The 25081-nt window shown below is 44.4% G+C and overlaps 12 protein-coding genes across 12 annotated transcripts; 5 read left to right on the top strand and 7 right to left on the bottom strand.

Annotated features, from left to right (window-relative positions):
- Window positions 1-1345: 1345 nt before the first annotated feature.
- Window positions 1346-4562, top strand: BGW36DRAFT_371061 (fungal-specific transcription factor domain-containing protein). The gene is made up of 5 exons (XM_046215319.1): window positions 1346-1552; window positions 1629-1753; window positions 1804-3444; window positions 3507-3858; window positions 3915-4562. The coding sequence occupies exons 1-5, from the start codon at window positions 1490-1492 to the stop codon at window positions 4122-4124; spliced, it is 2391 nt and encodes a 796-aa protein (XP_046074900.1). The 5' UTR covers window positions 1346-1489; the 3' UTR covers window positions 4125-4562.
- Window positions 4563-4717: 155 nt separating this feature from the next.
- Window positions 4718-6967, bottom strand: BGW36DRAFT_445059 (uncharacterized protein; the record flags this gene model as incomplete). The annotated part of the gene is made up of 8 exons (XM_046221659.1): window positions 4718-4888; window positions 4928-5161; window positions 5215-5284; window positions 5347-5595; window positions 5635-6043; window positions 6112-6421; window positions 6487-6704; window positions 6757-6967. The coding sequence occupies 8 exons, from the start codon at window positions 6965-6967 to the stop codon at window positions 4718-4720; spliced, it is 1872 nt and encodes a 623-aa protein (XP_046074899.1).
- Window positions 6968-7589: 622 nt separating this feature from the next.
- BGW36DRAFT_458405 (uncharacterized protein) lies at window positions 7590-8581 on the top strand (the record flags this gene model as incomplete). Its single annotated transcript, XM_046222011.1, has 3 exons — window positions 7590-7839; window positions 7906-8257; window positions 8310-8581. The coding sequence occupies exons 1-3, from the start codon at window positions 7735-7737 to the stop codon at window positions 8579-8581; spliced, it is 729 nt and encodes a 242-aa protein (XP_046074898.1). The 5' UTR covers window positions 7590-7734.
- Window positions 8582-9040: 459 nt separating this feature from the next.
- Window positions 9041-9407, top strand: BGW36DRAFT_290646 (cytochrome b5-like heme/steroid binding domain-containing protein; the record flags this gene model as incomplete). The annotated part of the gene is made up of 2 exons (XM_046210774.1): window positions 9041-9153; window positions 9275-9407. The coding sequence occupies 2 exons, from the start codon at window positions 9041-9043 to the stop codon at window positions 9405-9407; spliced, it is 246 nt and encodes an 81-aa protein (XP_046074897.1).
- Window positions 9408-10224: 817 nt separating this feature from the next.
- BGW36DRAFT_394410 (cytochrome P450) lies at window positions 10225-11970 on the bottom strand (the record flags this gene model as incomplete). The annotated part of the gene is made up of 4 exons (XM_046217913.1): window positions 10225-10432; window positions 10485-10651; window positions 10711-11817; window positions 11887-11970. The coding sequence occupies 4 exons, from the start codon at window positions 11968-11970 to the stop codon at window positions 10225-10227; spliced, it is 1566 nt and encodes a 521-aa protein (XP_046074896.1).
- Window positions 11971-12720: 750 nt separating this feature from the next.
- Window positions 12721-13717, bottom strand: BGW36DRAFT_355678 (uncharacterized protein; the record flags this gene model as incomplete). The annotated part of the gene is made up of 4 exons (XM_046213672.1): window positions 12721-13103; window positions 13159-13347; window positions 13426-13626; window positions 13681-13717. 4 exons carry the CDS (start codon window positions 13715-13717, stop codon window positions 12721-12723), a joined length of 810 nt encoding a protein of 269 aa, XP_046074895.1.
- Window positions 13718-14876: 1159 nt separating this feature from the next.
- On the bottom strand, window positions 14877-16046 carry BGW36DRAFT_394409 (Alpha/Beta hydrolase protein; the record flags this gene model as incomplete). Its single annotated transcript, XM_046217912.1, has 4 exons — window positions 14877-15009; window positions 15075-15225; window positions 15294-15831; window positions 16008-16046. The coding sequence occupies 4 exons, from the start codon at window positions 16044-16046 to the stop codon at window positions 14877-14879; spliced, it is 861 nt and encodes a 286-aa protein (XP_046074894.1).
- Window positions 16047-16459: 413 nt separating this feature from the next.
- BGW36DRAFT_423830 (uncharacterized protein) lies at window positions 16460-17051 on the top strand (the record flags this gene model as incomplete). The annotated part of the gene is made up of 3 exons (XM_046219884.1): window positions 16460-16649; window positions 16731-16957; window positions 17013-17051. 3 exons carry the CDS (start codon window positions 16460-16462, stop codon window positions 17049-17051), a joined length of 456 nt encoding a protein of 151 aa, XP_046074893.1.
- A 548-nt stretch (window positions 17052-17599) lies between these two features.
- Window positions 17600-18442, bottom strand: BGW36DRAFT_355675 (Extradiol ring-cleavage dioxygenase, class III enzyme, subunit B; the record flags this gene model as incomplete). The annotated part of the gene is made up of 1 exon (XM_046213671.1): window positions 17600-18442. The coding sequence occupies one exon, from the start codon at window positions 18440-18442 to the stop codon at window positions 17600-17602; it is 843 nt and encodes a 280-aa protein (XP_046074892.1).
- Window positions 18443-18944: 502 nt separating this feature from the next.
- On the bottom strand, window positions 18945-19932 carry BGW36DRAFT_355674 (uncharacterized protein; the record flags this gene model as incomplete). Its single annotated transcript, XM_046213670.1, has 3 exons — window positions 18945-19111; window positions 19160-19592; window positions 19648-19932. The coding sequence occupies 3 exons, from the start codon at window positions 19930-19932 to the stop codon at window positions 18945-18947; spliced, it is 885 nt and encodes a 294-aa protein (XP_046074891.1).
- A 1164-nt stretch (window positions 19933-21096) lies between these two features.
- Window positions 21097-22232, top strand: BGW36DRAFT_289660 (putative cyclase-domain-containing protein; the record flags this gene model as incomplete). The annotated part of the gene is made up of 4 exons (XM_046210690.1): window positions 21097-21381; window positions 21432-21552; window positions 21601-22038; window positions 22099-22232. The coding sequence occupies 4 exons, from the start codon at window positions 21097-21099 to the stop codon at window positions 22230-22232; spliced, it is 978 nt and encodes a 325-aa protein (XP_046074890.1).
- A 235-nt stretch (window positions 22233-22467) lies between these two features.
- BGW36DRAFT_445050 (uncharacterized protein) lies at window positions 22468-24924 on the bottom strand (the record flags this gene model as incomplete). Its single annotated transcript, XM_046221658.1, has 5 exons — window positions 22468-23964; window positions 24023-24571; window positions 24603-24659; window positions 24701-24728; window positions 24776-24924. 5 exons carry the CDS (start codon window positions 24922-24924, stop codon window positions 22468-22470), a joined length of 2280 nt encoding a protein of 759 aa, XP_046074889.1.
- Between the last annotated feature and the right edge of the window lie 157 nt (window positions 24925-25081).

Genomic DNA, 25081 nt, shown 5'->3' with positions numbered 1-25081 from the left:
AAACCCCGTAAACGTTTTGGTCTTTCGCTTTCGGCTGTGAGCGATCTTCTCGTCAATCACATGTTTTGCTCGACCGGCGTTTTCAATTAGAGAGCCATGCCTCCTTTTGTACGCCGGGACTGTTTCCATTCCTAGCAGCCTCATTAGTAGGATCTCGGTTATTGTCCCGGTCGAATTGATATCGGGAAGTGATCAATCCCGCTTTCACGTGACTTTGGCCGAATTTCTGTCCTCCTCCCACGTTCGACTAATTAGAAATCAACGCATTTTGTGAGCGGTGAGTCGGGTTTACAGTTGGCTGTGGTTAAAACTAGTTATTGTTAGATTAAACAAGCCGTTCTCAGTAAAGCCAACGGAATGAAGTTTACTAAGTGTTATCAGCCAAAAACACGGCTCATATGACATTATGAGGTTAACTGTCATAAAACCACGACCGTACTAATTCAAACCCGGCCAATCACAGCAAAGGATTCAATAATAGAATCCATTGCGTGACACTCCGTGGGATCCTATAAAGATAAGGCATTTTAGTAATATCATTATAATATCTTAATTGATCTAATTTATTAATTTTCCTTTAATCTAATTAAATCTTTAATATTCTCTTCTCCTTTTTAATATATACTAATTGTAATTCTAATTATTATTTTATCTTTTATATATTATTTTTTTGTATTTCTTTATGTATCTAAGTATATATAATTATATAATATATAATCCTGTATAGATAATAAATAAACTGTTCCTAGCTGTAGTAATTGGTTAGTTATGGTATTAGCTGCTTTAAGGGCTGTGTGCCTTTAATTAGTTTAACTCGTCCTTAGCTTCATGCATGTTGGTTTCATAACAAGTAAGCCCGACATAAAATCAACACCAACCTCGGGCTTCCTGCCAGTGACAGACAGCCTAATAGCTGTTACTAAGGTATTTCTATCAAGTTATATAGTAACTGGAAAGAATATGGTTTTATTAGTTAAAGGTTGCTCTTAGTTAATAATATTTTCTTATAAGCTCCACTTTCGACCTATTAAAAAAATACCTATATATAAAGTTATTAGATTTTATCTAACAAGCTCTTGTCATGTCTGGTTTGATAATGATACGCTGGTCTGTAATACGCCGATTCCATTTTAGTCTGCATGCAAGTCCTGTGCTCACAGACGGACCCTGTGCGCAATCCACAATAGCCTCCGGACGCTACCGGTAAGGGCATGACTGTCAAATAGTTACCCCTGTTAAGTCCCCCGCATTTCACTCCATTGGTTTAACCCACTTTTACCCCGCTTCTCTCTTTTTATGCTCGGGCCAGCTAGGGCCGCCCGGATATCAGTTTCACCCGGGAGCGCATCTACAAGCCAAATAATGAGCTCCGACCTTTGCCGTATGTATCTAGTAACGTTTTCGCAAAAAGCTTCCCATGTCCTATCTTTTCGCATGGGTTGTGAGGTACTCAGGCTTATGGATACATTAAATCCGTATCCGCCTTGCAATGGTTGAGATGGAACAACGAGAGGACCAGGATCAGGTGCCAAAGCGGAAGAGAATAGCCACAGTGAGCGACCGGCAATGGACATCCGTTTAAAGACTTACTGGACTAACTTTACTTTTCAACTCTTACAAAAACAAAGGCATGTAAAACATGCCAAAGGAAAAAAATTAGATGCGATGGGAAGGTGCCATGCACTTACTGTTCTGAGCATAAACTCGACTGTATGTTTAATCAGTCTGGGCAGAGGCGAGGATCTCGGAGAGGGTACGTAGTTAAACAGGCTTCGTTATCGGTTGATTCTAATAGAGCAACAGCCCGAAATATATGGATGAAATTGAAAAAAGGTTGAAAAAGATGGAATCGCTGCTGAACGGCTCAAGTGGAATTACTGAAACTGATGACAGCCAGACAAGCTCGACGTCAATAGGCATGCAACCTTCGGATGATCAGAACGAAGCCAGGGTTTTGACAACCCATCCAGCTCCTATTACGTCACCCGAAGGCTCTGCTAATCATGATCCTGAATCACTTGAAGAGATATCAATGCAAGATATGGCCCATCCGTCCTCAGCTCCTAGTATGAGGAGTTGTATAACTATGGATCGCGACCTCGGGCCCGACACCGATAATCTATCAAGCTTGTGTTCGAGAGGTGTTCGATCTCCCGCGACTTTCGCGGATCCCCTTGCTATTGATAGAATTGGAGAGAATCATTACGTTGGATTCTTGGCTGGACTCTCTATATTCTCGCCAAAAGGTATACAGTGGGTTATTGAGAGGACTGGAAACACGAGATTCAAAGATGCAATATTGGCGGCCACTCAAGATGAGTCTATGGTGGAATACTGGCGAGCAGATTCCTTCAGCTCACTATTTACTCGCCAAGTCTTTCGGCAGCTCCCCCCTAAGGAAGAAGCGATTGTGATTGTGGAAAAGTTCTTCCGTGACTTCAACAGTGTCTGCCCATTATTTTCTCAGCCGCTATTTATGGCCCTTCTGGAGAGACAATACTCAGCGCAGCCGTACGACAGTGTTGGCTGGTGGGCTAGCTTGAACGTTGTCATAGCTATATCGCTCGGACTACAAGCACTCGACAATGTTCCTGCCTCTGTGTTAGAAAGTTCACGGGATTACCTTAGAAACGGCTTGGCCGTCCTCACAGAACTCACCATTCGAAGCACCGATCTTTTTGCTGTACAAGCATTACTCGGTATGGCCTTGCTCATGCAAGGAACCCCCGACCCCCGCCCATCGGCTTTTCTTCTTGCATCTGCGATGAGATTAGCTCACACTATGGGCCTACACAAACAGGAATCACTTTGCAATTTGAATTCTGTGGAAGCAGAGCAATGGAAGCGAGTCTTCTGGATCGCATATCGCTTAGACAACGACATGTGCATTCGTTCGGGATTGCCTTTAATGCAAGATAGCGATGACATGAATATTGAACTCCCGAGCGAAAACCCTGAAGACGGATTAGGGCAAATCCCTCTTCCAAGCGGAAATGGAAAGGCGAATATATTTCGCGCGATGGCTGAGTTTGCTAGAATTGATGCTCGAGTTCACAAACAACTTTACTCTAGACAATCCTTGAAGCAGTCTAGTGAGGAGCTTCTAATCAGAATTACTGATCTCGATAATCTACTTGAAGAGTGGAAAGAAAACATCCCAATCGACTTCCAACCCGATTATGATATCAAAGTTGAGTCGCCTACCGCTCTCAGCTTGCACATCATCGTGCTGCACTTCTTATACTTTCACTGCTCAAATAATATACACCGAACTTCTATACGCCATAGCTCTTGGCTGAATAGATCTAGCCACGGCATACAAGGGGCTGGGATTGGAACCCTCAATTCTCGAGTCTTCCAATCGGTTTCGTTATCTATTTCTGCTGCTCGATCTTCAATCCGTCTGATCAGGTACATTCCAATACAGGATCATGGTTTCGTGTGGTATGTACTCATTTTGAATACGTCTCTTTTTTCCTTGCTGCGTCAAATACTAAGCAATTAAGGCGCGTCTTATATTTTCCTGTAAACGCATTCGTCGCGCTGTTCTCAAATGTTCTACAAACGCCAAGTGGTCCTCGTACACGTTCCGATCTCAGATTAATGACCTATTTTGTGGAGTTTCTTCTAAAGTTGCAGGTTGATGGTAACCATGAGCTCAGGAGAATTTTTAAAATCTGTTCAGAGTTTGAGAAGATTGCCAGAGACGCTGTTGAAAGAGCGGAAAACCACAGAAGCCAATTCAAGGACGGGAAATGGCTTAGCCAGAATATGGAAACAGATAGGAGACAGCATATAGTCATGACTAACGGGTTCGGCTACCCACCGCAATCTATATCAAATGGCTCACTGCCTGAGGAAAGTAATCTGATACTCTGCTCTGTGGTCGGCCATCACAGCTAACATTCTGGCAGAACTTCCCTTCTACGGCGGATGACTCTGGTATTGGGCCGAGCTTGATCTCACAGGCGTTGCCTGGCATGGTAGGTGGGGCACAGGACATATATGGAGAGATCCAGCCTATGTTTCCGAATGGTCTCACAATGCCATGGGACGGTAGTGCTTTCCACGGGACATACACTTCACAGCCTTACACCACCAACTCGCTTGACTTCCTGCAGTGAACAGGTGGGGAATTCTGCACCACACTTACGGGTCCAGTGGGCTTGGAAGCTGTATTCAGTCGTCACTAGAGCTGATCCGCGTGCGGTTGGCATTGGGCTGACCCGACCTGGACCACACCACTCGCCATTATGCCTTTGAAGAACGATTCACTTGCGCACTCCCAAAATGGTTAGATACAGATACTCATTGAGTGGTTTGTTACGATCTTGATCGTTGTAGACCAGCCCTTTTCTTATTTCGTCTTAGTATTCTTGATATTAGTATTCCGCGCCTAATTAACAAACTTTGCGTTTATCTTGGTGTCTTTGAATTGATATTCTACAGCCTTGATTGTGCAAATATAAGTAAGCGAGTACACTCTGTTATAATTGCAAACCGAAATCTCAGTGCTTGAGGAGAATATTACTTCGTAGTATATATAGATAATATCAAAAACCGTCAGCAGCGTTTATTTCGCCTTGCTCACAGAAGAATGCAAACATCCTCTTCGCTGCGAATTGCATTAGTCATTCCAGCCAGCTCTTGTATCCTTAAGATTAATAAAACTTTTTAAGGGTTGGGGTTTCAGTGAGCTTGGGACCTATCACAGTTGTCAATCATACACCGGCAGGCCAAAGCTTTTTGAGTCAACATTAGGTAGGGCTCCATTACCTGGATGTGGTGAAAGCACTTGTGGAGATATTTTGTGGCTTAGCGCACTTTTATCCAAGAAACTATCTGTCACATTTTTTGCATCGCTGTTGACTATAACCTCTGACAAGCTCTCGGGATGAGGGTAATCCTCAGTTGGAACTGGGAGTACCTTAGAAGAATCAGTGTAATCCATATAGTTTGTTGTATCTCCTGAGTTAGTCAATTCCGCAGAAATATTCCCATTGCCGATCCAAGCCATTGTATCGTCATCGGGAAGCCAGGATGTATACTCAAAGTCCTCAAAACGTGGTGACTTCCAGCCCAAATAACCATGCATAGCTGACCCGGGCCAAGAAGTGATGACCCGACCATCAGGATTGTTACGTTTAAACCATGTTACGCACTGTTAAAATTTAGGTCTCATTTTATCAAGAAAGATTGTTTAAAAGAGCTTACGTTGGCGCTCATGACAGTCTTGTTCATGTGGCGATCCACGTGCTTGAGCCAGCTGCGCAGTGCCTGAGGTCTAGAGCAATGGTTAGTAGCGACTACAATGAAATTTATTATCAAGTGGTGTAATTAACGTACTTGCAGACCATCGATTTGATATACTCTCTCTGAATCTTTTGGATGCATTGAATGATGTAAAATGCACATGCCTCAAATGTATGGACAATGGAACCAGCAAACGGTGCGCTGTTAGGACCGAACATCAAGAACATATTCGGCATCTGTTCAGGGTTGACGCTAAAGTAGGCCACAGGGTCTGGATCCCACACTTCGGCAAGAGTGGTTCCATTCCTACCAATGAATGGAGTAGTGCTGCTATCGAGACGACTGTCTAAGAGTGAGCAATTGACCATTCTTTCCACAAACATATCAGGTGGGAAGACTAACGTATCAAAGCCCGTGGCACAGATGATAGCATCGTACTCTCTCTCCACTCCATCTGAGTCTATGATACCTTTTTCGGTAAACTCTACCACATCTTTGGGGATAATACTTGCATTCGCTTCCTGCATTGACTCAAGCCACGCTTGGCCCATGATTAATCTGCGGCATCCGGGTGGATAGTTAGGCCTGAGAGTGTCGTAGAGCCAGGGCTTAGGTTTTGTGGTTTCCTTCAAGTTGGCGTCAAGAAACGCGGTAAACTCCCTCTGCGCCTCTGAGCCTTTGAAAAATATTTTTTGGACGTTGTTGCAGTACGACTCCTGTTTTTTGCGGAACTGTAGGTAAGATTTCGGGTTTTGGGTGAAATACTTCCGTTCCTCTAATTTATGATCAACTAAACACGAGTCATTAACAGCTATTAACACTACCATATAGTGTGACTTGGGTATATTAGCCACTTACAGTTGTTGTGGGCACCTCGTTCAATTAATTCCTCCATGTTGGTGCCCCCTCCCGGAGGAACCCACACTTTCCCACGCACATAATGATCAAGGTGTTTCACAAGAGGCTGAATCGCGGGGGTAATCTGTACCCCAGTCGAACCGTAGCCAAGCACGGCAACTTTCTTGCCTGATGGGTCAAAGTTGTCATTCCAATTAGCTGTATGAAGCATATATCCTTTGAACTTTTCTCGGCCGGGGACGTTAGGCCAGCGCCAGTCATTCAGGAATCCAGTTGCTTTGATTAGGATATCGGCACGGTCTTTCACGGTCTAACCCATACACTGAGCATCGCTGGAAGATGATGGACATGTCATACAAGACCAGAACTACTTACGGTGCCATCGTCTAATTTTTGCACAGACACCTCCCATTGGCCATCTTCCTCAGACCATATAGCGGAGAGGAACTTGTGGCCAAACCTTGTATTTTTATAAACCTCGTACTTTGCAGCAACTGTCTTGAGATATTCTTCGAATTCCTCGCCAGGAGGATAGAATTTTGTCCAGTTAGGATTGCTGGCAAATGTATATTGATAAACATGGGGAGTCAAGTCTGAGCGCTGTCAATTTGGAAATATGCGGAATGTTTACCAACTAATGCTTACCAGGGCGTAGCCCGGGATAGTGGTTCTCAAACCATGTCCCACCGACTTCCGAATTTTTTTCGTAGATGGTGAGCTCTAGATTTGGGATATGCTGAGGAAAGAGGCAGCCGACCGCAATCCCACACATGCCAGCCCCGATACAAATCACTTTGATCGAGCGATAATCGTCAATACAGCGCTCATCTGGTCTAGATGGTACTCGAGAAGCCATGGTAAATATTTGACACGGATAAAGTAAGAAGTGGAGGGGCTATTCAATTACAAGATCATCAACCCTGAAACTGGAGGGCCTCCAGTCAAGGATATATTGTCCTAAGCTGCTAATGTGTATCTAATCTCAGCGGAAAGCTTGACTAACTCGCCCGGTATCAGTATACCCCTTATTCATAAAGACAGCAATAAGAAGGTAAAGTTTGATATGGGTGCACTAATCCATCGCAGGACTAACGGACGCTCATACCCAGAAAGAAGAGACGAGCTTGTTGCAGATAATGAGACATAACCACTTCCGCACCTATGCTCGTGGAAAGACGAATATTGCCCTGGCGAGATCTACCGAAGCCGCAAGGGACTGAACAGCCCTCTCTCGGCTAATCTGACTCGGGTCATGTGCAGTCCGCCCGGAGCTGGATTAACGGAATCAGTTAACATCCGAACCGAGGACATGCAATTGTCGTCATGGAACAAACAAAAACTCGATTGGAAATCTAAGTAGTAATTTAACTAGAAGGATCCAAACCGTATTGGAACAGTAGAAGAGAGAAAGAAGGACAACAATAAAAAATAAACAAGCCATAAGAGAAATCCTTGTTATCTCTTTATTTATTCATCCCGTGAACTGCCATAAAACAATACATACCATCAAATCTGTTATTCTATCTACACACTTAATTCGACTATATTTAATCACACACCAACTCCTACCTTACAATAACGCAAATATTCAGTACTAATATTTAAACATAGCCAAAAAAAAAAATGACTGCATCCACTGAATCCACTGAATCCTACGAGATTTTGTTCGGGGAGGCTCAGAACTTGGCCCCAAAAGGCCTCCCAGAAGGGGCATGGTATATTGTTGTAGTAGGTGTCCCTACACCATGGCCACGGTAACAAGTGAAAGGCTGTCGCTGAGTTTGAGCAATTTAGGCGGCAACACTGATCGCAACAGATGGTGGCGCGCATTTGGGTAAATTATATAAATATATTTTAAAGGGACTGGGCCATAATTCTACATTAGAAAGTCGGCAAAATGTCTCTCGACGATTGCGCACCGTCATCATTAAAACATGGACCCTTGTCGGCGTACCCCGTGCTAGTGACGGCTTGTTCTCGCTGATCAAGGAGGAGGATGAAAAGGACGCAGCTCAAGACTGGGACCGTAGTAAATTTTTCGCAGAACCGGATAAGGTTCTACTTCGGACGCAGGAATGGTGGAGCCAAGTGTTTGGCGAAGAATCTGCCATCATTTCCAAATCCTATGAGTCCAATCCCGATTTCTGTATGTAAATTCTATACAAATTGCATAATTCTTATGGCTAATTTCCCTCCAGCATGGACTGTTGACTTTATAGTCTATGGCCTCTTTTTAGCCGATCTCTCAGTTTTAGGACCTATCGAGAATGAATTGGTAGTCCTGGCCAGTGTGATGGGCCAAGGGGCACAAAATACAACCCGCTTCCATCTTCGGGGAACTCGTCGCCTGGGAGTCAGTGCAAAGGACGCCGAAGGAATCCAAAGTATCATTGAAACGATTGCCCTGAAGCAGGGGAAAGACTCAAGTTCCTGGCCCCGCTTCAAGGAGGTTGAACATCTTTTTTCATAGGACATAAAAATGATAACTTTTGATACCTTGTATAGTCTTGGGGTTTTGTGACTAATTCCACGAAATCAGATTCTTATTCCCGAATTTAGTTGTTTGCGTTTGGTCCAGCTTCCGGCCCGGAATCCAGAGAACGGACTGGATTTATATGATTGTTAAACCGGCTAACTAGTTCTGAAATTTTGTCGTATTTAAGACACCCTTCGGGAAACAAGGAGACAGACCTGAAGACGGCCGGGGCCATATTTTTGGCATAATTAGCTGCTGCAGAGATTACACTTGGCATTTATTTGTCCCTATAGATAAGAGAAGTGCCCAGCCTTGTGCTCCAATGTACATTCACAAGCAGGTGGTCCTCGGTCTCTAGAAATCTTAAGCACTCTGTCCGTGTTTCTGACCCTGCCGTTACGACTTCATTCAACCCAATTTAAGGCCTTTCAAGCAAATATTGATTGCAATACTATGTCGCGTAAATTGACACACGCAGATGTGGCTGAACACACCGACAGACATAATCTGTGGATGATCATACATGAAAACGTTTTAGATCTGTGCCAGTTTATAAAGGAGCATCCGTAAGTGAGTCTTAATTATAATTCCTGGCCGTGTGGGGAGTCCCATCAAAGCCCTGACGAGAGTTGAATTGCTGTTTCTACGCCACAATTCAATACTTATTACTGACGATGCACTTTATAGGGGTGGTGAGGAAGTTCTTATGGATCAGGCGGGCAAGGATGCTTCTGCAGCCTTCGATAATGTGGGACACAGTCCAGAAGCGCGAGACATACTCAAGACCTTAACCATCGGAGTCCTGGAAAAACAGGTATAGTATAACTCTGTTGTAGTACCATCTTTAAGTCTGATTTGCTCACCTAAACCCATCAGAATGGTAGAGAAGCGCTGGAAATTGTTCCTATGAAGCCGCCCATTCAGACACATAATTCTGTCACTTTGATTTGGATAATATGTCTTCTCTTTGCAGCCGGTGCAGCGTATTGTTTGACATGAACGGTAGCTTTCCCACGCAAGAGGAGCAGAAATTATTAATAATAGTGGTGTTTCATATATTGTGTCCAATTCTCTTCTGGTTCTGCAAGTAAAATGCTATGCAATTCAGTTTCAAAGCCTTAATAGTCTATCTTGTATAGCTTCGCTCCTCGAGGGATCCCACTAGGGTCATCCTTCTCCCAACCTGAACACAGATACTACAACCTCCACAGACTTATGTTTACATGCCCGTCAACCGGAGCCGGAGATATTTGGGTTGTAGTTCTAACTATCTGCAATCATTGTCTTTCTATAACCGCTTTCCCTGGATGTATATTTCGTGAGAAATAGAAGCCCAAAAACACAGACAATGCGAGCAACAAGCAAGGTGTTCCAATATAGCTAACACCGTTGAGCATTGGCAGCATATATCTGAAATAGACTCAAGCTACTCAGTACTAGAAAATGAACTTTATCGATCTTCAGTCACTGGAATTTCTATATTTATAGTTGAAGCCTTTAAAACTCTAGTCGCTCCATGACTGTTATTCATATGCCTTTGCAGCGTCGAACATGTCGATGGATACTTGTAAGCGAAAGATTTTATCAGACATTCTTTACATCGATATAAATGGATAAGTAGGCGTAAATTCAATGGTTTAAGCTAAAGTATCTTCGGGAGAAATTACAGTCGAGCTAGACTGTCTGTGTTCTCGCGCGACTGGGTGTAACTTAACCACGAGATCCGGGCTATTCCAGACCACCACCATGTCATGAGGAAACCATTTATCGCTTTCAGGCATCACCTCAATGTCAAAATTCCACAAGAGTTTGCAGAGGACAAGGCGCATTTCGCTGTACGCGAGGCTATAGGACTGTTAGTTTCATATAGTGCGGAAAAATCTGAACGCAGTCATACTTTTTCCCTATACAGTTTCTCGGACCGTACGAGAATGGCTGTAGGGCGAACCTGTCGTCATTTGCATACTTTGGACCTCCAAGCCAACGTTCAGGAACGAATGAAGTAGAGTCCTTAAAATTACGAGAATTAACAAACATAGGATATGGTGCTACACACACCGAGGTCTAAGAAAGTTATAGGTTAGCTCCAGGTTGTCTCAATATACTGCTTTTTCAGAACATACTCCACCAGGAACCCATTGTCCAGCTACTAAAGCTCCTTCATTGGGGAGGACCCTTGGCATGTTTGATGGGACAGGAGGGTAGATTCGAAGGCCTTCTTCAATCACGGCGTTCAAGTACTGCATAGAAGCACATTTCATTATAGTGATGTCTTCCACATTCTCAAAAGTTGAACGGATCTCTTCGACAAGGACCTTATAAACCGATGGGTTCTTACATAGGTGCCATGTAGTGCCGGTCAAGAAGGTACTAGTTGTTTCACTACCACCGGGAACTAGGACATTGCAATTGGAACGTATCTCGGGAACTGTTAATGCCTTATCGGTCTCATTGTGCTTGAGAATGAAAGACATGAAATCTGGTCGATCAGTTACCATTGCCATGCGCCTGTCGGCCATTTCGATGCTGAATTGGGAGTGCCATTCGGCCTGCTCGACTCTCTTTTTTGGCATTAATAATTTCATGATTAATGGATAGAGTCCTGGAATACGTCGGGCCAAACCGATATAGTAGAAGGCATTAATGGACTGTCCAATGATATCGACCCAAGGATGGCTCTTGCCACTTTCCACACAGCCGAAAGATTGGTTGAAACATAAATCTCCGAACAAGTCGAATAGAGTCCAGTGAAACCATTGTTTAATGTTGATTGCATTACCATGCTTAGTGACTTCCTGAAGCCGGCTCATAAGCAAATTGCTGTATTGTTGCATGATTGACTCTTGTTCTCTTAATGCCTTTTCGGAGAAAGCATGAGCGATAAGGCGTCGCATTCGTGTGTGGTCCGCATCGCTGGAAACGTGGAGACTAGGTGTGCGGTCATGCTTTTGATAGTGTAGAGGATCCTTTTGCATTTGAGCATGCCCAGAGCGCGACTGATAAACGTCCTTCCATACCCTGGAATCGATGTAGGACAATTCGTTTGGACCAATTCGTACAACCGGTCCATATTGGTCATGAAATGTATTAAGAATAAATTGAGATTTGCCGGAGATTACTTGATAGCTCCATGCCAACCTTGTGCAGGCATTTAAAAGCGGCCCAGGATAGTGTCGAAGAGGATGGAAGAATACATTATAGATGCCCAGAATAACAACATACGTTAAACCCTGTGTCAGTAGCAAGGGAATCAGTTCCTTATTAGAAATTAGAACAATGACGGTGTCAAAGGCACTCACGATACCCAGGATAAGAATGAGAACGAAGAATGGAATGACCAAAGGGGACATGTGTAGGTTAGAAATATTAGTTAAAGCCGACATTGTGCCGCCAGATGCTTATCGCAAAGTATGCATCTCATTGGAACTTGCTAGACAAGAGAGATACCCCTTCTATATGATACGAAGTATAGGAATATCATTGAAAAGTTTTTCACGCCAGAGCCATATACGGGCAAATTTTGAAACAAATCCGAGCTTCCATGTCTCGTTCGGTTAACTTCATGCCGGGTGACCCAGATTATTGTAAGCTAATGAGCGTTGGTGGGGCATGCACCCATGATTCGGATGTGGAATACGATCGATCCAGCTTGCGCTAGGCACCTGCAACATTAGATTTACGGCGATAAAGTGTCTGGATGGTTCCTAAATCCGAATGCCTTTGAGTTTGGTTCTGGTAGATCTTGCCAATAAAGGCTTGTATATTTTATGCACAATGGCCGAATTGACGTTAACCGGACTCTGCTGCTTAACGCATTCGGGCCCGTGCAATAGATACTCATGTGAACTCCAAACCCTTATCTGTCATGACAATCGGTATCTCAACCGACAGATCCATCAAATATTGATATTTGCTGATAAATACTGATAAACAACCATGCGCGTATTGGCTGTACGTACCCTGAGCTCCTTCACTATCACACTAGTCCGACCTCTATGAGTTCTGAGAGGGTGCTATCTGAATTACGTTACATCAACACCTTTATCAATGGATTACAAAGTGACAACTATGCAGTTTAATTCCTATTTCACGGAGGCTACAAAGTCGTGGCCGCGTTTAGTACATATCTATATTTAGTGCTTAGCCCACGATTCCTTTTCGCCCATGAGGAATGCCATGGTCTCGTCCGGATATTCAGGCTTCTGACGACGGTAGCGCTTTGCTGCACTAACCTCTAGAGTTACAGCATAGGCCTCGGGGTCGTTCAAGAGCTCTAATACTGCACCCACGATATGCTCTGGTTTAGTGATCTTGTCCTCCGGGAGCGTGGGGGTAATTCCCAGCTCTACCAATTTCACTGGCAGACCAATATTTGTTGGTACAGCGCCGGGAAGAATTGCGTTCACACGAATATTCTCCTTCTTCAGTTCCTTCCCCAGGCTACGAGTAAGCCCAATCACTGCATACTTTGCCGCACAGTAGATTGGTAGAATCGCTGCCTCGTACAAGGCAGAAGCTTACAAGATGTGTCAACAGTAGATCATGAAAATTAATGATTCAAGGTCACACACCAGAGCTGGTCATTATCAAGCTGCACTCCTTGACCGGGTTCTGACGAAAGTAGTGCATTGCCAGGTGAGCACTGTAGATACAACCATCCACGCAGACCTTGCTGGTCAATAAATTGGGTTCTGGAGGGGGAATCGTAGCTGATATTGCGTAAAAGTCTGCAACATCGAGGATTCCAGCATTTGCAAACACTAGACAGGGTCAAGGGAGTCTTAGTAAGCAGGTCTAAATGGCTGCTCAGGTTCTAATTCAAGAATTCATGTACTGACCAAAGTCAATACGCCCCCACTTCTCCCATGTACGCTCGAACGCTTTGGCCTGGGATTGGTAGCTAGTAACATCTACCTGTGTAAAAATACCGCCAATTTCATCAGCAGCAGCGTTGCCTGTTTTCTCGTTCACATCAGCGATTGAGACATTCCAACCATCCTTGCTAAGCTGCCTTGACGTGTAAAGACCAATACCAGATCCTGAGCAGGGGAATGTCAGTATATATTCCGTGTGTCCAGTTGTGCACGCCATACCTCCCCCAGTGATTAACGCGACTTTCTTAGACGACATGGAAGAACTATAGTTTCGAATAAGTTTAAATATGATGAGGTAATTCTCAAAAGGTAAATGAAATAGGCCCGGCAAACTCAAATGCTATTAGGCATCACTGAGTTATATATATATATGTGCGTGAACCAGATCTATCAGGGGACATAAGCGTGACATATCAAGTGAAGGAGAAATCAATTCCCTCACATGAGAGTTTCCATGTGCTCCCTCTATAACTACTCGTAGATTAGCATAACCACATGCAGCATCAATTATTTTCCTTTACGGATAAACTCTGTGCATACAGCTGAGTTCGGGAACTTTGTATGTGGTATCCATCGGATCGATATGATCCGGGCCGTATTCTTTCATCTAACCACATTACAACCGAAGGGCCACAGAACCGCACAAGGACTGCGACTTATCGTAAGCCCTTTGTATGTGCAAATTTGGCCAGAGAATCAAATAAATTTGAATGTTTGTTCTTCGTTATTTCCGACACGTGAATATCCTTGGGGTAAGCCCGGCAAGGTCCTTCGAGAGCATTTGAAGGCGGATGTTTGGGACTCGCTCTTCCAGTTCCTCAAGGCTGTCGGGAAGGGTAATATGATTATTAACGTGCCTTAACGTATCGCAAGATAGTATAGGTCCAGTTGACGACAGCGATATACTTCGAAAACCCGTAGATCCTGTTGCCGTCAGCTATCACGATTTATCCTTGAAGGCCGAGTATTTTGAACGAACGATAGACTAAGGGCTTACAGTAGCATTATGTGTTTATTATGAAGCGGTAGTTCGAGTATAAACATCAATGGCTACGGGATTTGTAAACTACGGTGATAGTGAATGGAAGTTGAAATATTCAATATTAATATTTGTCTCAAGTTATATGATGGTTTTCAGCGTACATAGCTTCCTACAATATAATTTGATATTTCATACAATATGAATGTCTTTGAGACAGTAATTTTTTATACCCACATAGACATATTAATCAATCGACTCCTAAGGAGATAGCTAAAATAATGGTGGCAACTTCTCGAAGCCCTAGCCGAGCTACGTAATGTCATGAATGGCTTTTTAAAGCATGAAGTAAATAATATATATGTTCATGGGTAATAATATGAGACCTGAACGGGACAAGGACAACTTCCTCCCACATGCATGGCAATGTCCTACATCACATCAACACAAATTTTAACCCCTTTGCCAAATTTTTATAGAAAAGATCCCTTTCCGTCCTCAAATGTTTGCTTGGCATTGTATGGAAATAATGGGGCTGCCCTATATACTCATCACATCTATTGGGCACCCTATCCATCACTCAGAGCGTTAAACAAATGGAAATGACACGGAGCATGTTATTGATGACGCTTACCCATATTCATCCAGACGTTTCTTTAACAGTCTTCCGTCATCACGCAAGGTATCCTTCTCCGATATCGCAATGTATGTCTTCGGCATCTTGGAGAGGTTGCTGTGAAGCAAGACTGAGATATAGGGATCTTCGGGGCTCTTCGAATATAGATCTGGTAGTTTGCTCAGTCTTATCCATCTGTGTATATCCCATTGGATTTCCCAGTTGCAAGGATCTTACCAAAAAGTGATCTCATAGTTGTGGCAGCTGTCATAGGTGTGTAAGCATTCTCCTCGTAAGAGGTATATTGCCTTGCAAGCTCCCGAGGACAGTGATCTGGGTGACAAGTAATAGGAACAATGGCGACTACGCCAATTGGGTGTGCGATGTCATTCTCTAGGCACTTAAGGGCAGTTGCGATCGCAAGATTTCCTCCAGCGCTTTGACCAACCGTCACAAGGCTAGCAGAGTTTGCATTTAACTCTTCAGAATGTTGATTCACCCATCGAATAGTGTCTATACAGTCCTCCAACGCCGCAGGGAAGGGATATTCGGGGGCCAACCGGTATTTAACCGAGACTACTACCATAGGCCCAGTACGGGCAATGAAGCGGCAGAGTGCATCGTCATCGTCTAGGCCTCCGAACGCCCAACCGCCGCCATGAGCATATAGGGCCAATGGAAGTGAGTCACTCTCATTGATTCTTGGCGGTTGATAGACACGAACGCTGAGTGTTCCGCTGATGTTAATGTCTTTTGTTGAAACTGACCTGTCCAACTCGAGAACAGTGAATTTTCCATTTCCTAGAGCGGTCGCGATCCTCGCATTGTCTCTCCGGATATCCTCAAGATTGCCTGAGAGTATGGGCCGGAACCCTAGATCGGCTTCTAACTAAAATGAATTAGCAAGACACATGCAGGGCAATTTAATGAAAGGAATAGAAAAGTACGTACCAGAAGCCATGAGGGTGCCAGACCTTGGATTTCTCCCATGCTGGTCTCGTGTCGAACCATTCAACACATTTACTTAGAGACACCCACTAGAAGTTTTAAGAAAAGGGGGGTAACTAAATATGCAATGTCCGTAGTAAGACCGTAAATCGTCCCATTTGTTCTGGATGATGGATCACTTCGTGGTGGTTAGTGCTACTACCAAGGTGGTAGCGTTGAGTTCCGTCCGTCAATAAGGACACTCAACATTTGATCTACTTAGATCGGGGCTATTCATCCGAACCCTGACTATAAGCATGGGATAGAGGGAACACAATGCCTTCCCCGAGGTCTTCGGACTATAACTTCCGAAGAGGTGCTCATTCTGCTTATTATAGAATGCAATCTACTTGTGCCTTAAATTTGCGCTACGACATTCTCATAGAATAGCCAGACCAATTTGATGTTATTGCATCATGGAATCTAGAATTTCTTCTACCGAGTGGCCATCTGTCGTTGTGCCAAGGGCAGTGCAGAGACTTCTAGACCATTTTTTCTCCTTGATGGATACCATGACTGATGAGGCTGGGTCAAAGCTCACAACAGACATCTTCACCAGTGATGCTACATTTATTTCTTCCAGCGGGACTTTTAAGGGATCTCTAGGTACTTCCCTTCATCCGACAAATGGCTTGTTTTTATATACGCACCTCGTGAAACATTGGTACTAGTAGTGACACCTTGCAGAGATAAAGCAATCCCGAGCGAAAGCGTGGGAACATGTCACCTCTCGGTATCACGAAATTGTCAAAGTATACTCTGCCACAGAGGATGGTTCAGATCTGTTGATGATTGGAAATGCTGTATTAGTACTTAAAAATGGCAAGAAGGTCCAGGGAGACTTCCTTGGGAGGGCTCGGATTGAGAGAATCAACACACCGGACCCGAGGATGAGCTTTTTTCAAGCCTGGGGAGTAAGTATGGGCCGTCTCATAATGGAGGTGGTGGCTTGCTAAATATTGTGTTCAGGATACCGGCCCAATGATTAAGGCTATGCAAGAGTCGTAATGGATTAAAACAGATGCCGCTCTCGCAGTATATCGTTGCTAGTCGTATCTAAATAACAACGTAAATATATTGTGCAGATAGAGGGAATTTTCCGAGCGCTCTCTTCTTAACATCGCTCTGTAGACCAATGGCTGTCAGAAATGAGCGGATATTTTTTGGGGTCCGGATCTATCTTGTCAGTCTTGGACGAATTCTATCTGCCACTGCTTTAGCCCACGTGGCCATGTTGAACTGGCGGTATGATAGTCGTTGTGGCGGTGGTGATTTCAATCTGTGATACCCACGCCTCCCTTGTACCTTAGCTTAACTGATTAGTTGGGTTTCATAGTACACCTGATTTACTCTATAGAGGTAAAGGAGAATAATATAGGCCCTAAGGCGAGGCTCAACATGATCCACTTGTAAATAGTCATAACGGAGCTGACGGTGTGGAGTTCGATAAATACAAATACATGCATCACTGTGACAAATTGCATTTGTCCCAAGTCTTCAACTGGTAGCTTGAGGTCTATATTGCTCGATACTACATCAAGCCAAGCTGTTCTTTTCTACCACATGTAGAAACTCATGATAGTGCCAAAGAGATCCCACTCGCCCAATTTCCTTCCAACATCATTTCCAGCCGCGCCAATGTTGACAATGAATGGTACAAAATGCTCCGAGGAACCCACGGGTTGGACAGCCTCGCTATCTGGAAATTCCTCTCTCCACTTGAGAATCTTCGCCGCCTTTTGGTTCGCGTCTGGCAGTTTCGCTACTTCATCCATCGCATCCTCAAAAGGCCGATTACTCGGAATGGGTGACGCGCCATTCGACTGGCCCATAATAGAGTCAATTACGGCATTGAAATTGTGGTAGCTGGACCCGCTGCCAAGAATAATATAACCTTCATCTCTGAGCCCTGCAAGGGCTCGTCCAAGTTTCAAGGCTGGTTCAGTTGCCTCATCGCGTCCGTTTGGGATGGAAACTTGGACTATAGGGATGTCTGCTTGTGGCCGAAGCAGAATCATCGGCACCCAGACTCCGTGGTCCCAACCACGAGTGTCATCAAGTATAGCCTGCAAGCCATGTTGATCAAGTTTGTCCTTGATCTTCTGAGCCAGTTCTGGATCACCTTTACCAGGGTACTTGATCTCAAAAGCTTCTCTAGGAAGTTGACCTGCGAGGTTGTCGAAATAGTCGTAATATAATTCCGGGTTGAGGGCTGAAGATACATACGGACGGTCAGTTTCCCAGTGCGCTGTGACGACGATCACGCCCTTAGCACCATCAAGCACCCATTGTATCTCTTTACAGAGGTCGACAAGGGGTTGCTGATGCGGAGATCCAAGAATGGCAAAAGGTCCCGCACCGTGGGAAATGAACAAGGATGGGGCACGTTTAATTGCCATTTATGCGACGATTACACGGACAGGGAAAGAGGGTATGAATATTCTATAGTTGAAGATAATGGGTTAGTATGAAGAGTTGCTCGTGGTAGATATGCCAACTCCTAATATATACAGAAATCTAAGACTACGCCAAAAACTTCGGGTCTGACTCGATAAAATTCCCTCTAGGCCGGGGGCACACGAGCGTGGGATTTGCAGGCATCCCGTCCCTAAAGTCGGAAGACATTTAACCGAACCGAGAACCCTTGGCATTTTGATTGACATGAGCTGCTTAGACTCAAGCCAAAATATCCGTAGAAAACAAGCCCTTCTACTCTAATGGTCTCAAACCGTGATTAAAATAGAACTAAAAACATTGTTACTTTGTAATGGCTGTAGAGTACTCGGAGCATATTGTCGAATAGAAAGAACAACCATAAACACTAGCCATCTGATGAACCATCGATACATAATAGTTTGCTCTTTGTTTGAGCCTGGAGAGACACCGTGTTGGTATATTTCCCTATTTATCAAAACATGGGTATGCGCGAACCTTCCCAATGCCCTTGATGTTTACTTCGACTTCATCTCCATCCTGGATACCCGTCCCTGCTTTACCCTCACTGATAAACCACGCCCCACCACCGCAGGTGCCAGAGAAGACAACAGTTCCAGGTTGGACAGTAGTGCCTAGTTCGTAAGTCAGTATAGCTCACTTCAATATAGCTTCACTCCCACCTATAGACATAGAGGACAGAATCTGGGCAACATTAAAAAGCATGTTGCGGGAGTTGTCGCTCTGCACAACCTTTCCATTCCATTTGGTTGTAAGATCCAATTCAGGCAGCACTCCGACAACACTGGGGTGCACCAAAACTGGCCCGCAAGGGGTCCAACTGTCAAATGCTTTTGAGTAAATGTAATTCATACGGCCGAGGATCTTCCCAGGCCGGGGGGAGAAATCGCAACCAGTGGTGAATCCAATGATATGCTTCTTGGCCTCTTCAACAGAGATATCCTTCAGAGGTCGGGAGCCTGTCTGGAAGACTAGTTCGCCTTCATAGTCCAGGCATTCTTGCTGAACCTTATAAGTTCGCAGAAGAGAAGGATATGGTGGTGCGATTGAGGTGGACGGTCGAAAAAAGATATATGGAATGTTCGGTTTCAAATCCTGTTGGTCTTGTGAGCTCCAGCAAAGCCATCATTAAAGAACACTTGGGGCCTACCGGAGCACTGTAAAACAAGGACTCATTGACATGATCATCATAATTAAGACCAGTATTGATGACAATTGGGACTGTTGCAAATGGTGCCAATAGTGTGTTTCTTGCTACAGTCACCCTTTCCCCAGTGAATTTCACATTGTTAAAGACAGGATCACCGGTAGCGATTTCAACTTCAAACTGTTCATCAAGATCTCCGTCGTCCTTGGGGGACACCAGCTGCCCAAATGTTGGAACTCCCTTATGCTCAAATCGGACGAGATGGGTCCAGGTTGTCTTCTCGGACATACTGTAGTGGAAAAATGTTTACTTTGTTAACCGCTTGTTTTGCTCTGATAAAAGCTTCCTTGAAAACAGGTTGGTGTGATCAAGGTTGTGAAAGGTACGAACAGTTTATATGGAGCAAACAGACAAGTATCTCGCAAAGTCTTGCTGTTCGGTAACAAGCATTTAGCTTCCACATATAACCCACAATCACAGATCCAATTAGGGTTGGAGTTCGGAAGTTGATATACTTCTAATTCCGTTTTTATCTAGAAACAGAGAATCGGATGTTGCACTTCCGGATACAACAATCCTATCCAACTCTCCCGAACTTGTCAATTCTTTGCTGTCTCAAACCCAAATCAATCGTAGCGAATAGATACCTGAGTTAATCTACTATAATTTCTAGAAGGGCATCAGAAGATCTGACCCCCCTGCCAATTAGTACATACCTACTTTCATTTTGCTCCATATTTCCGTTTAATGACATCCTTGTTCAGAATGGCCCCTGTAGTAATTGGAGCCTCGGCACTATTCACAAGAACGAGGCGATATATCTCTGCACTACTAGACCGCATTTAGGGAAGGTTTCTTCAAATCATGAATGCAGATGCATTATACAAGTGTTGAAATGCCAGATATCGTAAAACCAAAATACTTTCTGGCCGTTGCGGCTGGTGGCATGATCATCCATTTTCGCAAAGCTGACAGGATGGCGGGGAGTTCTGCAAAGTTCATCGAGGGTTTCGAAGGATTCTACTAAACTTCTTAGAAGAGTATGATATTGTTATATATATCATCTCATCATACTTTTTGAGAGTTCAAGGACTTGGTATAAATCTCATAACCATACCGGCCCTGTGCACCTACCGCTTCCGAATTTGTTAGCGCGCAACTGCTGTAGCTAGGCCATGTGGCTGTTCGGTCTACTACTGGCGGCAAAATTCAATATTCGATTATTGCGCAGCGGCTGGCATAATCCGCTGTATCTGTTTACCCAGGAGGCGCAGTGCAAAGGTGAATATTTCGGCTTTATGCGGAAATATCGGAAACATAAGGGGTAAACCTGGCTATATTAATGTGCCTTGGTCTATTCTTTCTTCTCTGGGACTTCTGGTTCAGTCAAAGAGCACATCATTTATCACAAGAGAAGACGTCACGCTTAAGATAGGATTCTGATGTTTAAGCATGTCGAGGCCATCGTTTGACGAACTTCCTCTTCGTGAGAATGATCCACCTTTTTCAGCCTGGGGCCTTTATGGCCCCAACGATGAGCTAGGAACATTAAACACTCTTACTCCAGAAGTGGTGCGAGAGGCGGCCAAGGAGATTCAGATTGGGGTTCGAGTAGCTTTAGATCATTCGATGACTCGCCTTGTCAAACCGTCGCACAATAGGGCGGGGCTTCAACATGTGATCATCCCTGGGAAGAAAAACCCGACATTCGATGATACCATTCACTTGAATACCCAGGTAAATGAAATAATGAACCGTTACATTGAACAATGAAGCTTACTGAACAGGTATCCACTCAATGGGATGGATTTCGACATGTTGGATACCGGAAGTCAGGCTTGTTCTATAATGGGACTACGAAGAGTGATATATACGGCCCCAATGCCAGTACAAGATTAGGAACCCAGGGTAGGTCATCGATGAATCTTACGGTTGCATGCTAACGGAAAAATATAGCCTGGGTATCAAGTGGGGGCATCGTAGGGCGTGGTGTCCTTCTGGACTATGTTCGCTGGAGTCAACGTCAGAACAAGAGCTACGATCTAATGCAAAACCACACCATAACAGTCGACGACTTACAGGCTTGTGCCGACGCCCAGAATATCACTATCCGAGTTGGTGATATACTCTTCGTGAGATCCGGATTTACTGCCGGATATGCTGCTCTCAGTGAAGAGGAACAGATTGCCTGGGCCTCAAAACCCACAGCCTGGGTAGGGGTAGAAACATCAATCAAAACAGCTAAATGGCTTTGGGACTCCGGGATTAGTGCTTGTGCTGGAGATGCACCGGGCTGGGAGAGCTTTCCTATCTGGTGCGGAAGAAGTGACCTCGGGGGTGAGGAAGATCTTTCCTTGCATGAGATTATGTTAAGTGGATGGGGGATGCCAATTGGTTAGTCTCAAGCCTCTTGTACAGATAAAGCAGGAGGATAAAAATTGATGAATATAATAGGAGAAATGTTTGATCTCGAAAAACTCAGCCAAGAATGTCTGAACCAAAATCGGTATTCGTTCTTTGTCTCCAGCATGCCGGTACATGTTCCTGGTGGGGTCGGCAGTCCCCCCAATGCCGTTGCTATATTTTAGCCTACAGGACAATGGGAATGCTGGGATTGGGGTATATGGCTCTTACACCAGTGCGTCTAAAAATCACCCAGTCTGTGTCCACAGAAAGAAATAGAAATCTGAATGAATTTGCTAGCACAATGATTTTTTCTCGTTTCCAGCACCTCATTTACTGAACGAGTATTGCATCAAATCAGGTTCAAATATCAAGTAATCTGTTGTCAATTAGGTGGCCGCGAGAAAATGATAGCTATTCTCACTGAAAGCGATTAAACGTATTCATGTTGTAGTCCCAATCTAGGAAAACACAATCCAATCGCGGGAGATCATCCAAATCCATTTTTCCGCTCTGATGAGCATTCTGATAAATATCAGCCCCCAATAAATCTTCTGGGAAAATACGGGTGTCATGTAATGTCGACTGAAAGCTATCTTCAAGTTGACGTTCATTCCCTGGCACCTGGTCCGAATATATCAGCGACGAGATAGTAATGTTACCGTTTGCTAGGTCAATGAGATGACTCAGGCGCTGCAACACTCTATGCGCGAATGCTAGGGTATGGGAGATATCTTTGAGGACACCAAGTGCCTTTCGAAATGAGTTACCTGCGGTCTCTCGTAGCGCAGAGGTTTTACTTTCCTTGATGATAATACTAACAAGGGGGATAATGGCACTAGCCAGGAAGACGACTGATGAATAGCGGTCTGTGTTCTGATACAGTTGGGACGTGTGAAAGAAATGAATTGCATTGATTGAAGACGCAGCAATTTCTGTGCATGATATTGCAGTTCTGTCGTGATAATTCAAGCTTATCATCTCCTGACGTCTCAGGAGCAGACGGAGGTGGTTTGAACGCTGCACATGGTAATGAGCGAAATCCTGCAACTTTTCACCAAAATCTCTCACCAAATTTATTATCATGCACTGACGATACACATGCAGTGGGAGTCTCTCCATATCAGTCAATGACAGAGTTTCCAAGTTCCACTTCAATTGGTTTGGAAGATCATATATCAACAACACAATCCGAGCATCGATCGCGGCAAGAAATTCCGGATCTGCAGGATTTGGCGCATTAATTGCGAATACACTATCCCATATCTCTGCACAAAGCTTGGCCCACCTAATAGTCGAGCGGAAATACAGGGATGATGAATAGTATTGTGCCTTTTCCACTAAATTATCATCATCCCCCATGTCCAGGGGATGGTCAACTCGGAAATCGGACTCGTGAATGAGGTACGGCATCCCGCTGACCAAAGCCACATGCCGATCCAAACAGAATAGACACCAAAAAATACGTTGGCGCAAGACCACTTTGGCTGTATCCTCCGTCTTCCATGCTTTCTGGTCATAAATGCTAAGCCGGTATCCTAAGCGAATCGCAAGACTAATTGCTGTGGATGCCATGGTGGTATGGTCGCTGAAAATTAGAAAAAGTGTCTTAACCACGAGTGATTGGATAGTCAGAAGATCTGCCCGGCCAGACCACATAGAAGAGTGTAGAAGTTTCTCAGCTTTAATAAAGTTGTCCCACCCTGGAACGCTGGTTGAGGCGGTCCAGTTCTCGCCAAGGACTTTGGCCACCGCTACAACGAGATGAACGAGGGCTACGAACCCAATGGACCTAGTGGACATTAGACTTGTTCCGTCTTCGGCCAAATAATCTTCTAAATCTGCTAGAAAGGAAGCTTCATCGAGACAGGGGTCTTCTTGAATGTCAGTGATCCGTTTTCTGTACAGGGGTCGTTCCTAATAACCTACAGTGGGTATTGAGACAATCAAAATAGGTCCTAATATGCATACGTACGGTTCCAGCCTCTCTCATACCGCATCTCTCATTGCATAGGCAGAAAATATCCTTGCAATTGTGTGGGTAACTGGAATTATCAACCAGGCTTTTGTTGTGTGGTTCTGGCGTTGAAGTGATTGGTACGATCTCTGGTTTTTTGTCAACGCCGGAGTTACTACTTAGTACTGAGATTGGGGTTAGCAGATCAGTTCCACTACGGAAAGTTGATTCTGCATATTCAGCCTCGTTAGCGTCCTCAATCCTGTAATAGGAGCATATGTCAGCGAATGCATCCAGGTGCACCATTGATGGTCGAGGTGTGCAACTAGTGCGATAATGTTGTTCACTTTGAATCAAAAGGGAGTGATTGGGTTGTATGTCGTCGAGCTTTTTCTCCAAAGAGGCGAGTCTTGCAACCATATCTACCTCCCACTCATTTTGATGGTTAGTTCGCAATTCGGAAGGCGAAAGATTTGTGTCCGGTTTTGAATCTGCGACCAGACCTCGGGACGTAGTTATCTGCGCTTCGCTCTGCACTTCATAGGTAATTCCCCTTTCACGCTTTAGCTTTCGGTAACGTCCGCTAGCATATACACACGGTGAGTTGCTGTGGTGGCATTGCTGACATGGATGTTGACCGGAACACTAGGAACAGCTGAGAACCATGCCAGAATATCATGTGTGTAGTTTCCTTACCTTGACTTTTCGTTTTTGGCAAGATAGACTGATGACATGTAAGATAAGCAGGCTAAATTGCGCTATGCGACTCACCAGGCACGAGAGACATAACGACCTCGCTTTTTAGATGGAGCATGACTCGCCGTTTGTTTGTCCTTTTTCCTACTACCACATGAACTATGTAAGGTAGGCCCCTCAACTTCGGTAGATGCGCCGGCGACGGGATCTGTTGGCTCAACCATTGCACGACAGAAGACGTTTTGTTTTTCTTTTTCTTTCTTTTTCGCTTTTTCAATGATATGGGTTGCAACTCTTTAGGAAAATCTATTTATTATACCATATCCTCCGTAGATATCTCCCCGCTACTCCCGACTTAATTTTGTCTTTCGGATGTGAAGA

The sequence above is a fragment of the Talaromyces proteolyticus genome (assembly GCF_021365285.1).
Source record: "Talaromyces proteolyticus strain PMI_201 chromosome Unknown BGW36scaffold_3, whole genome shotgun sequence".
NCBI classification, from domain to species: domain Eukaryota; kingdom Fungi; phylum Ascomycota; class Eurotiomycetes; order Eurotiales; family Trichocomaceae; genus Talaromyces; species Talaromyces proteolyticus.
Note: the sequence above shows the minus strand (reverse complement) of the source record. Positions and strands in the feature narration are given on the sequence as shown.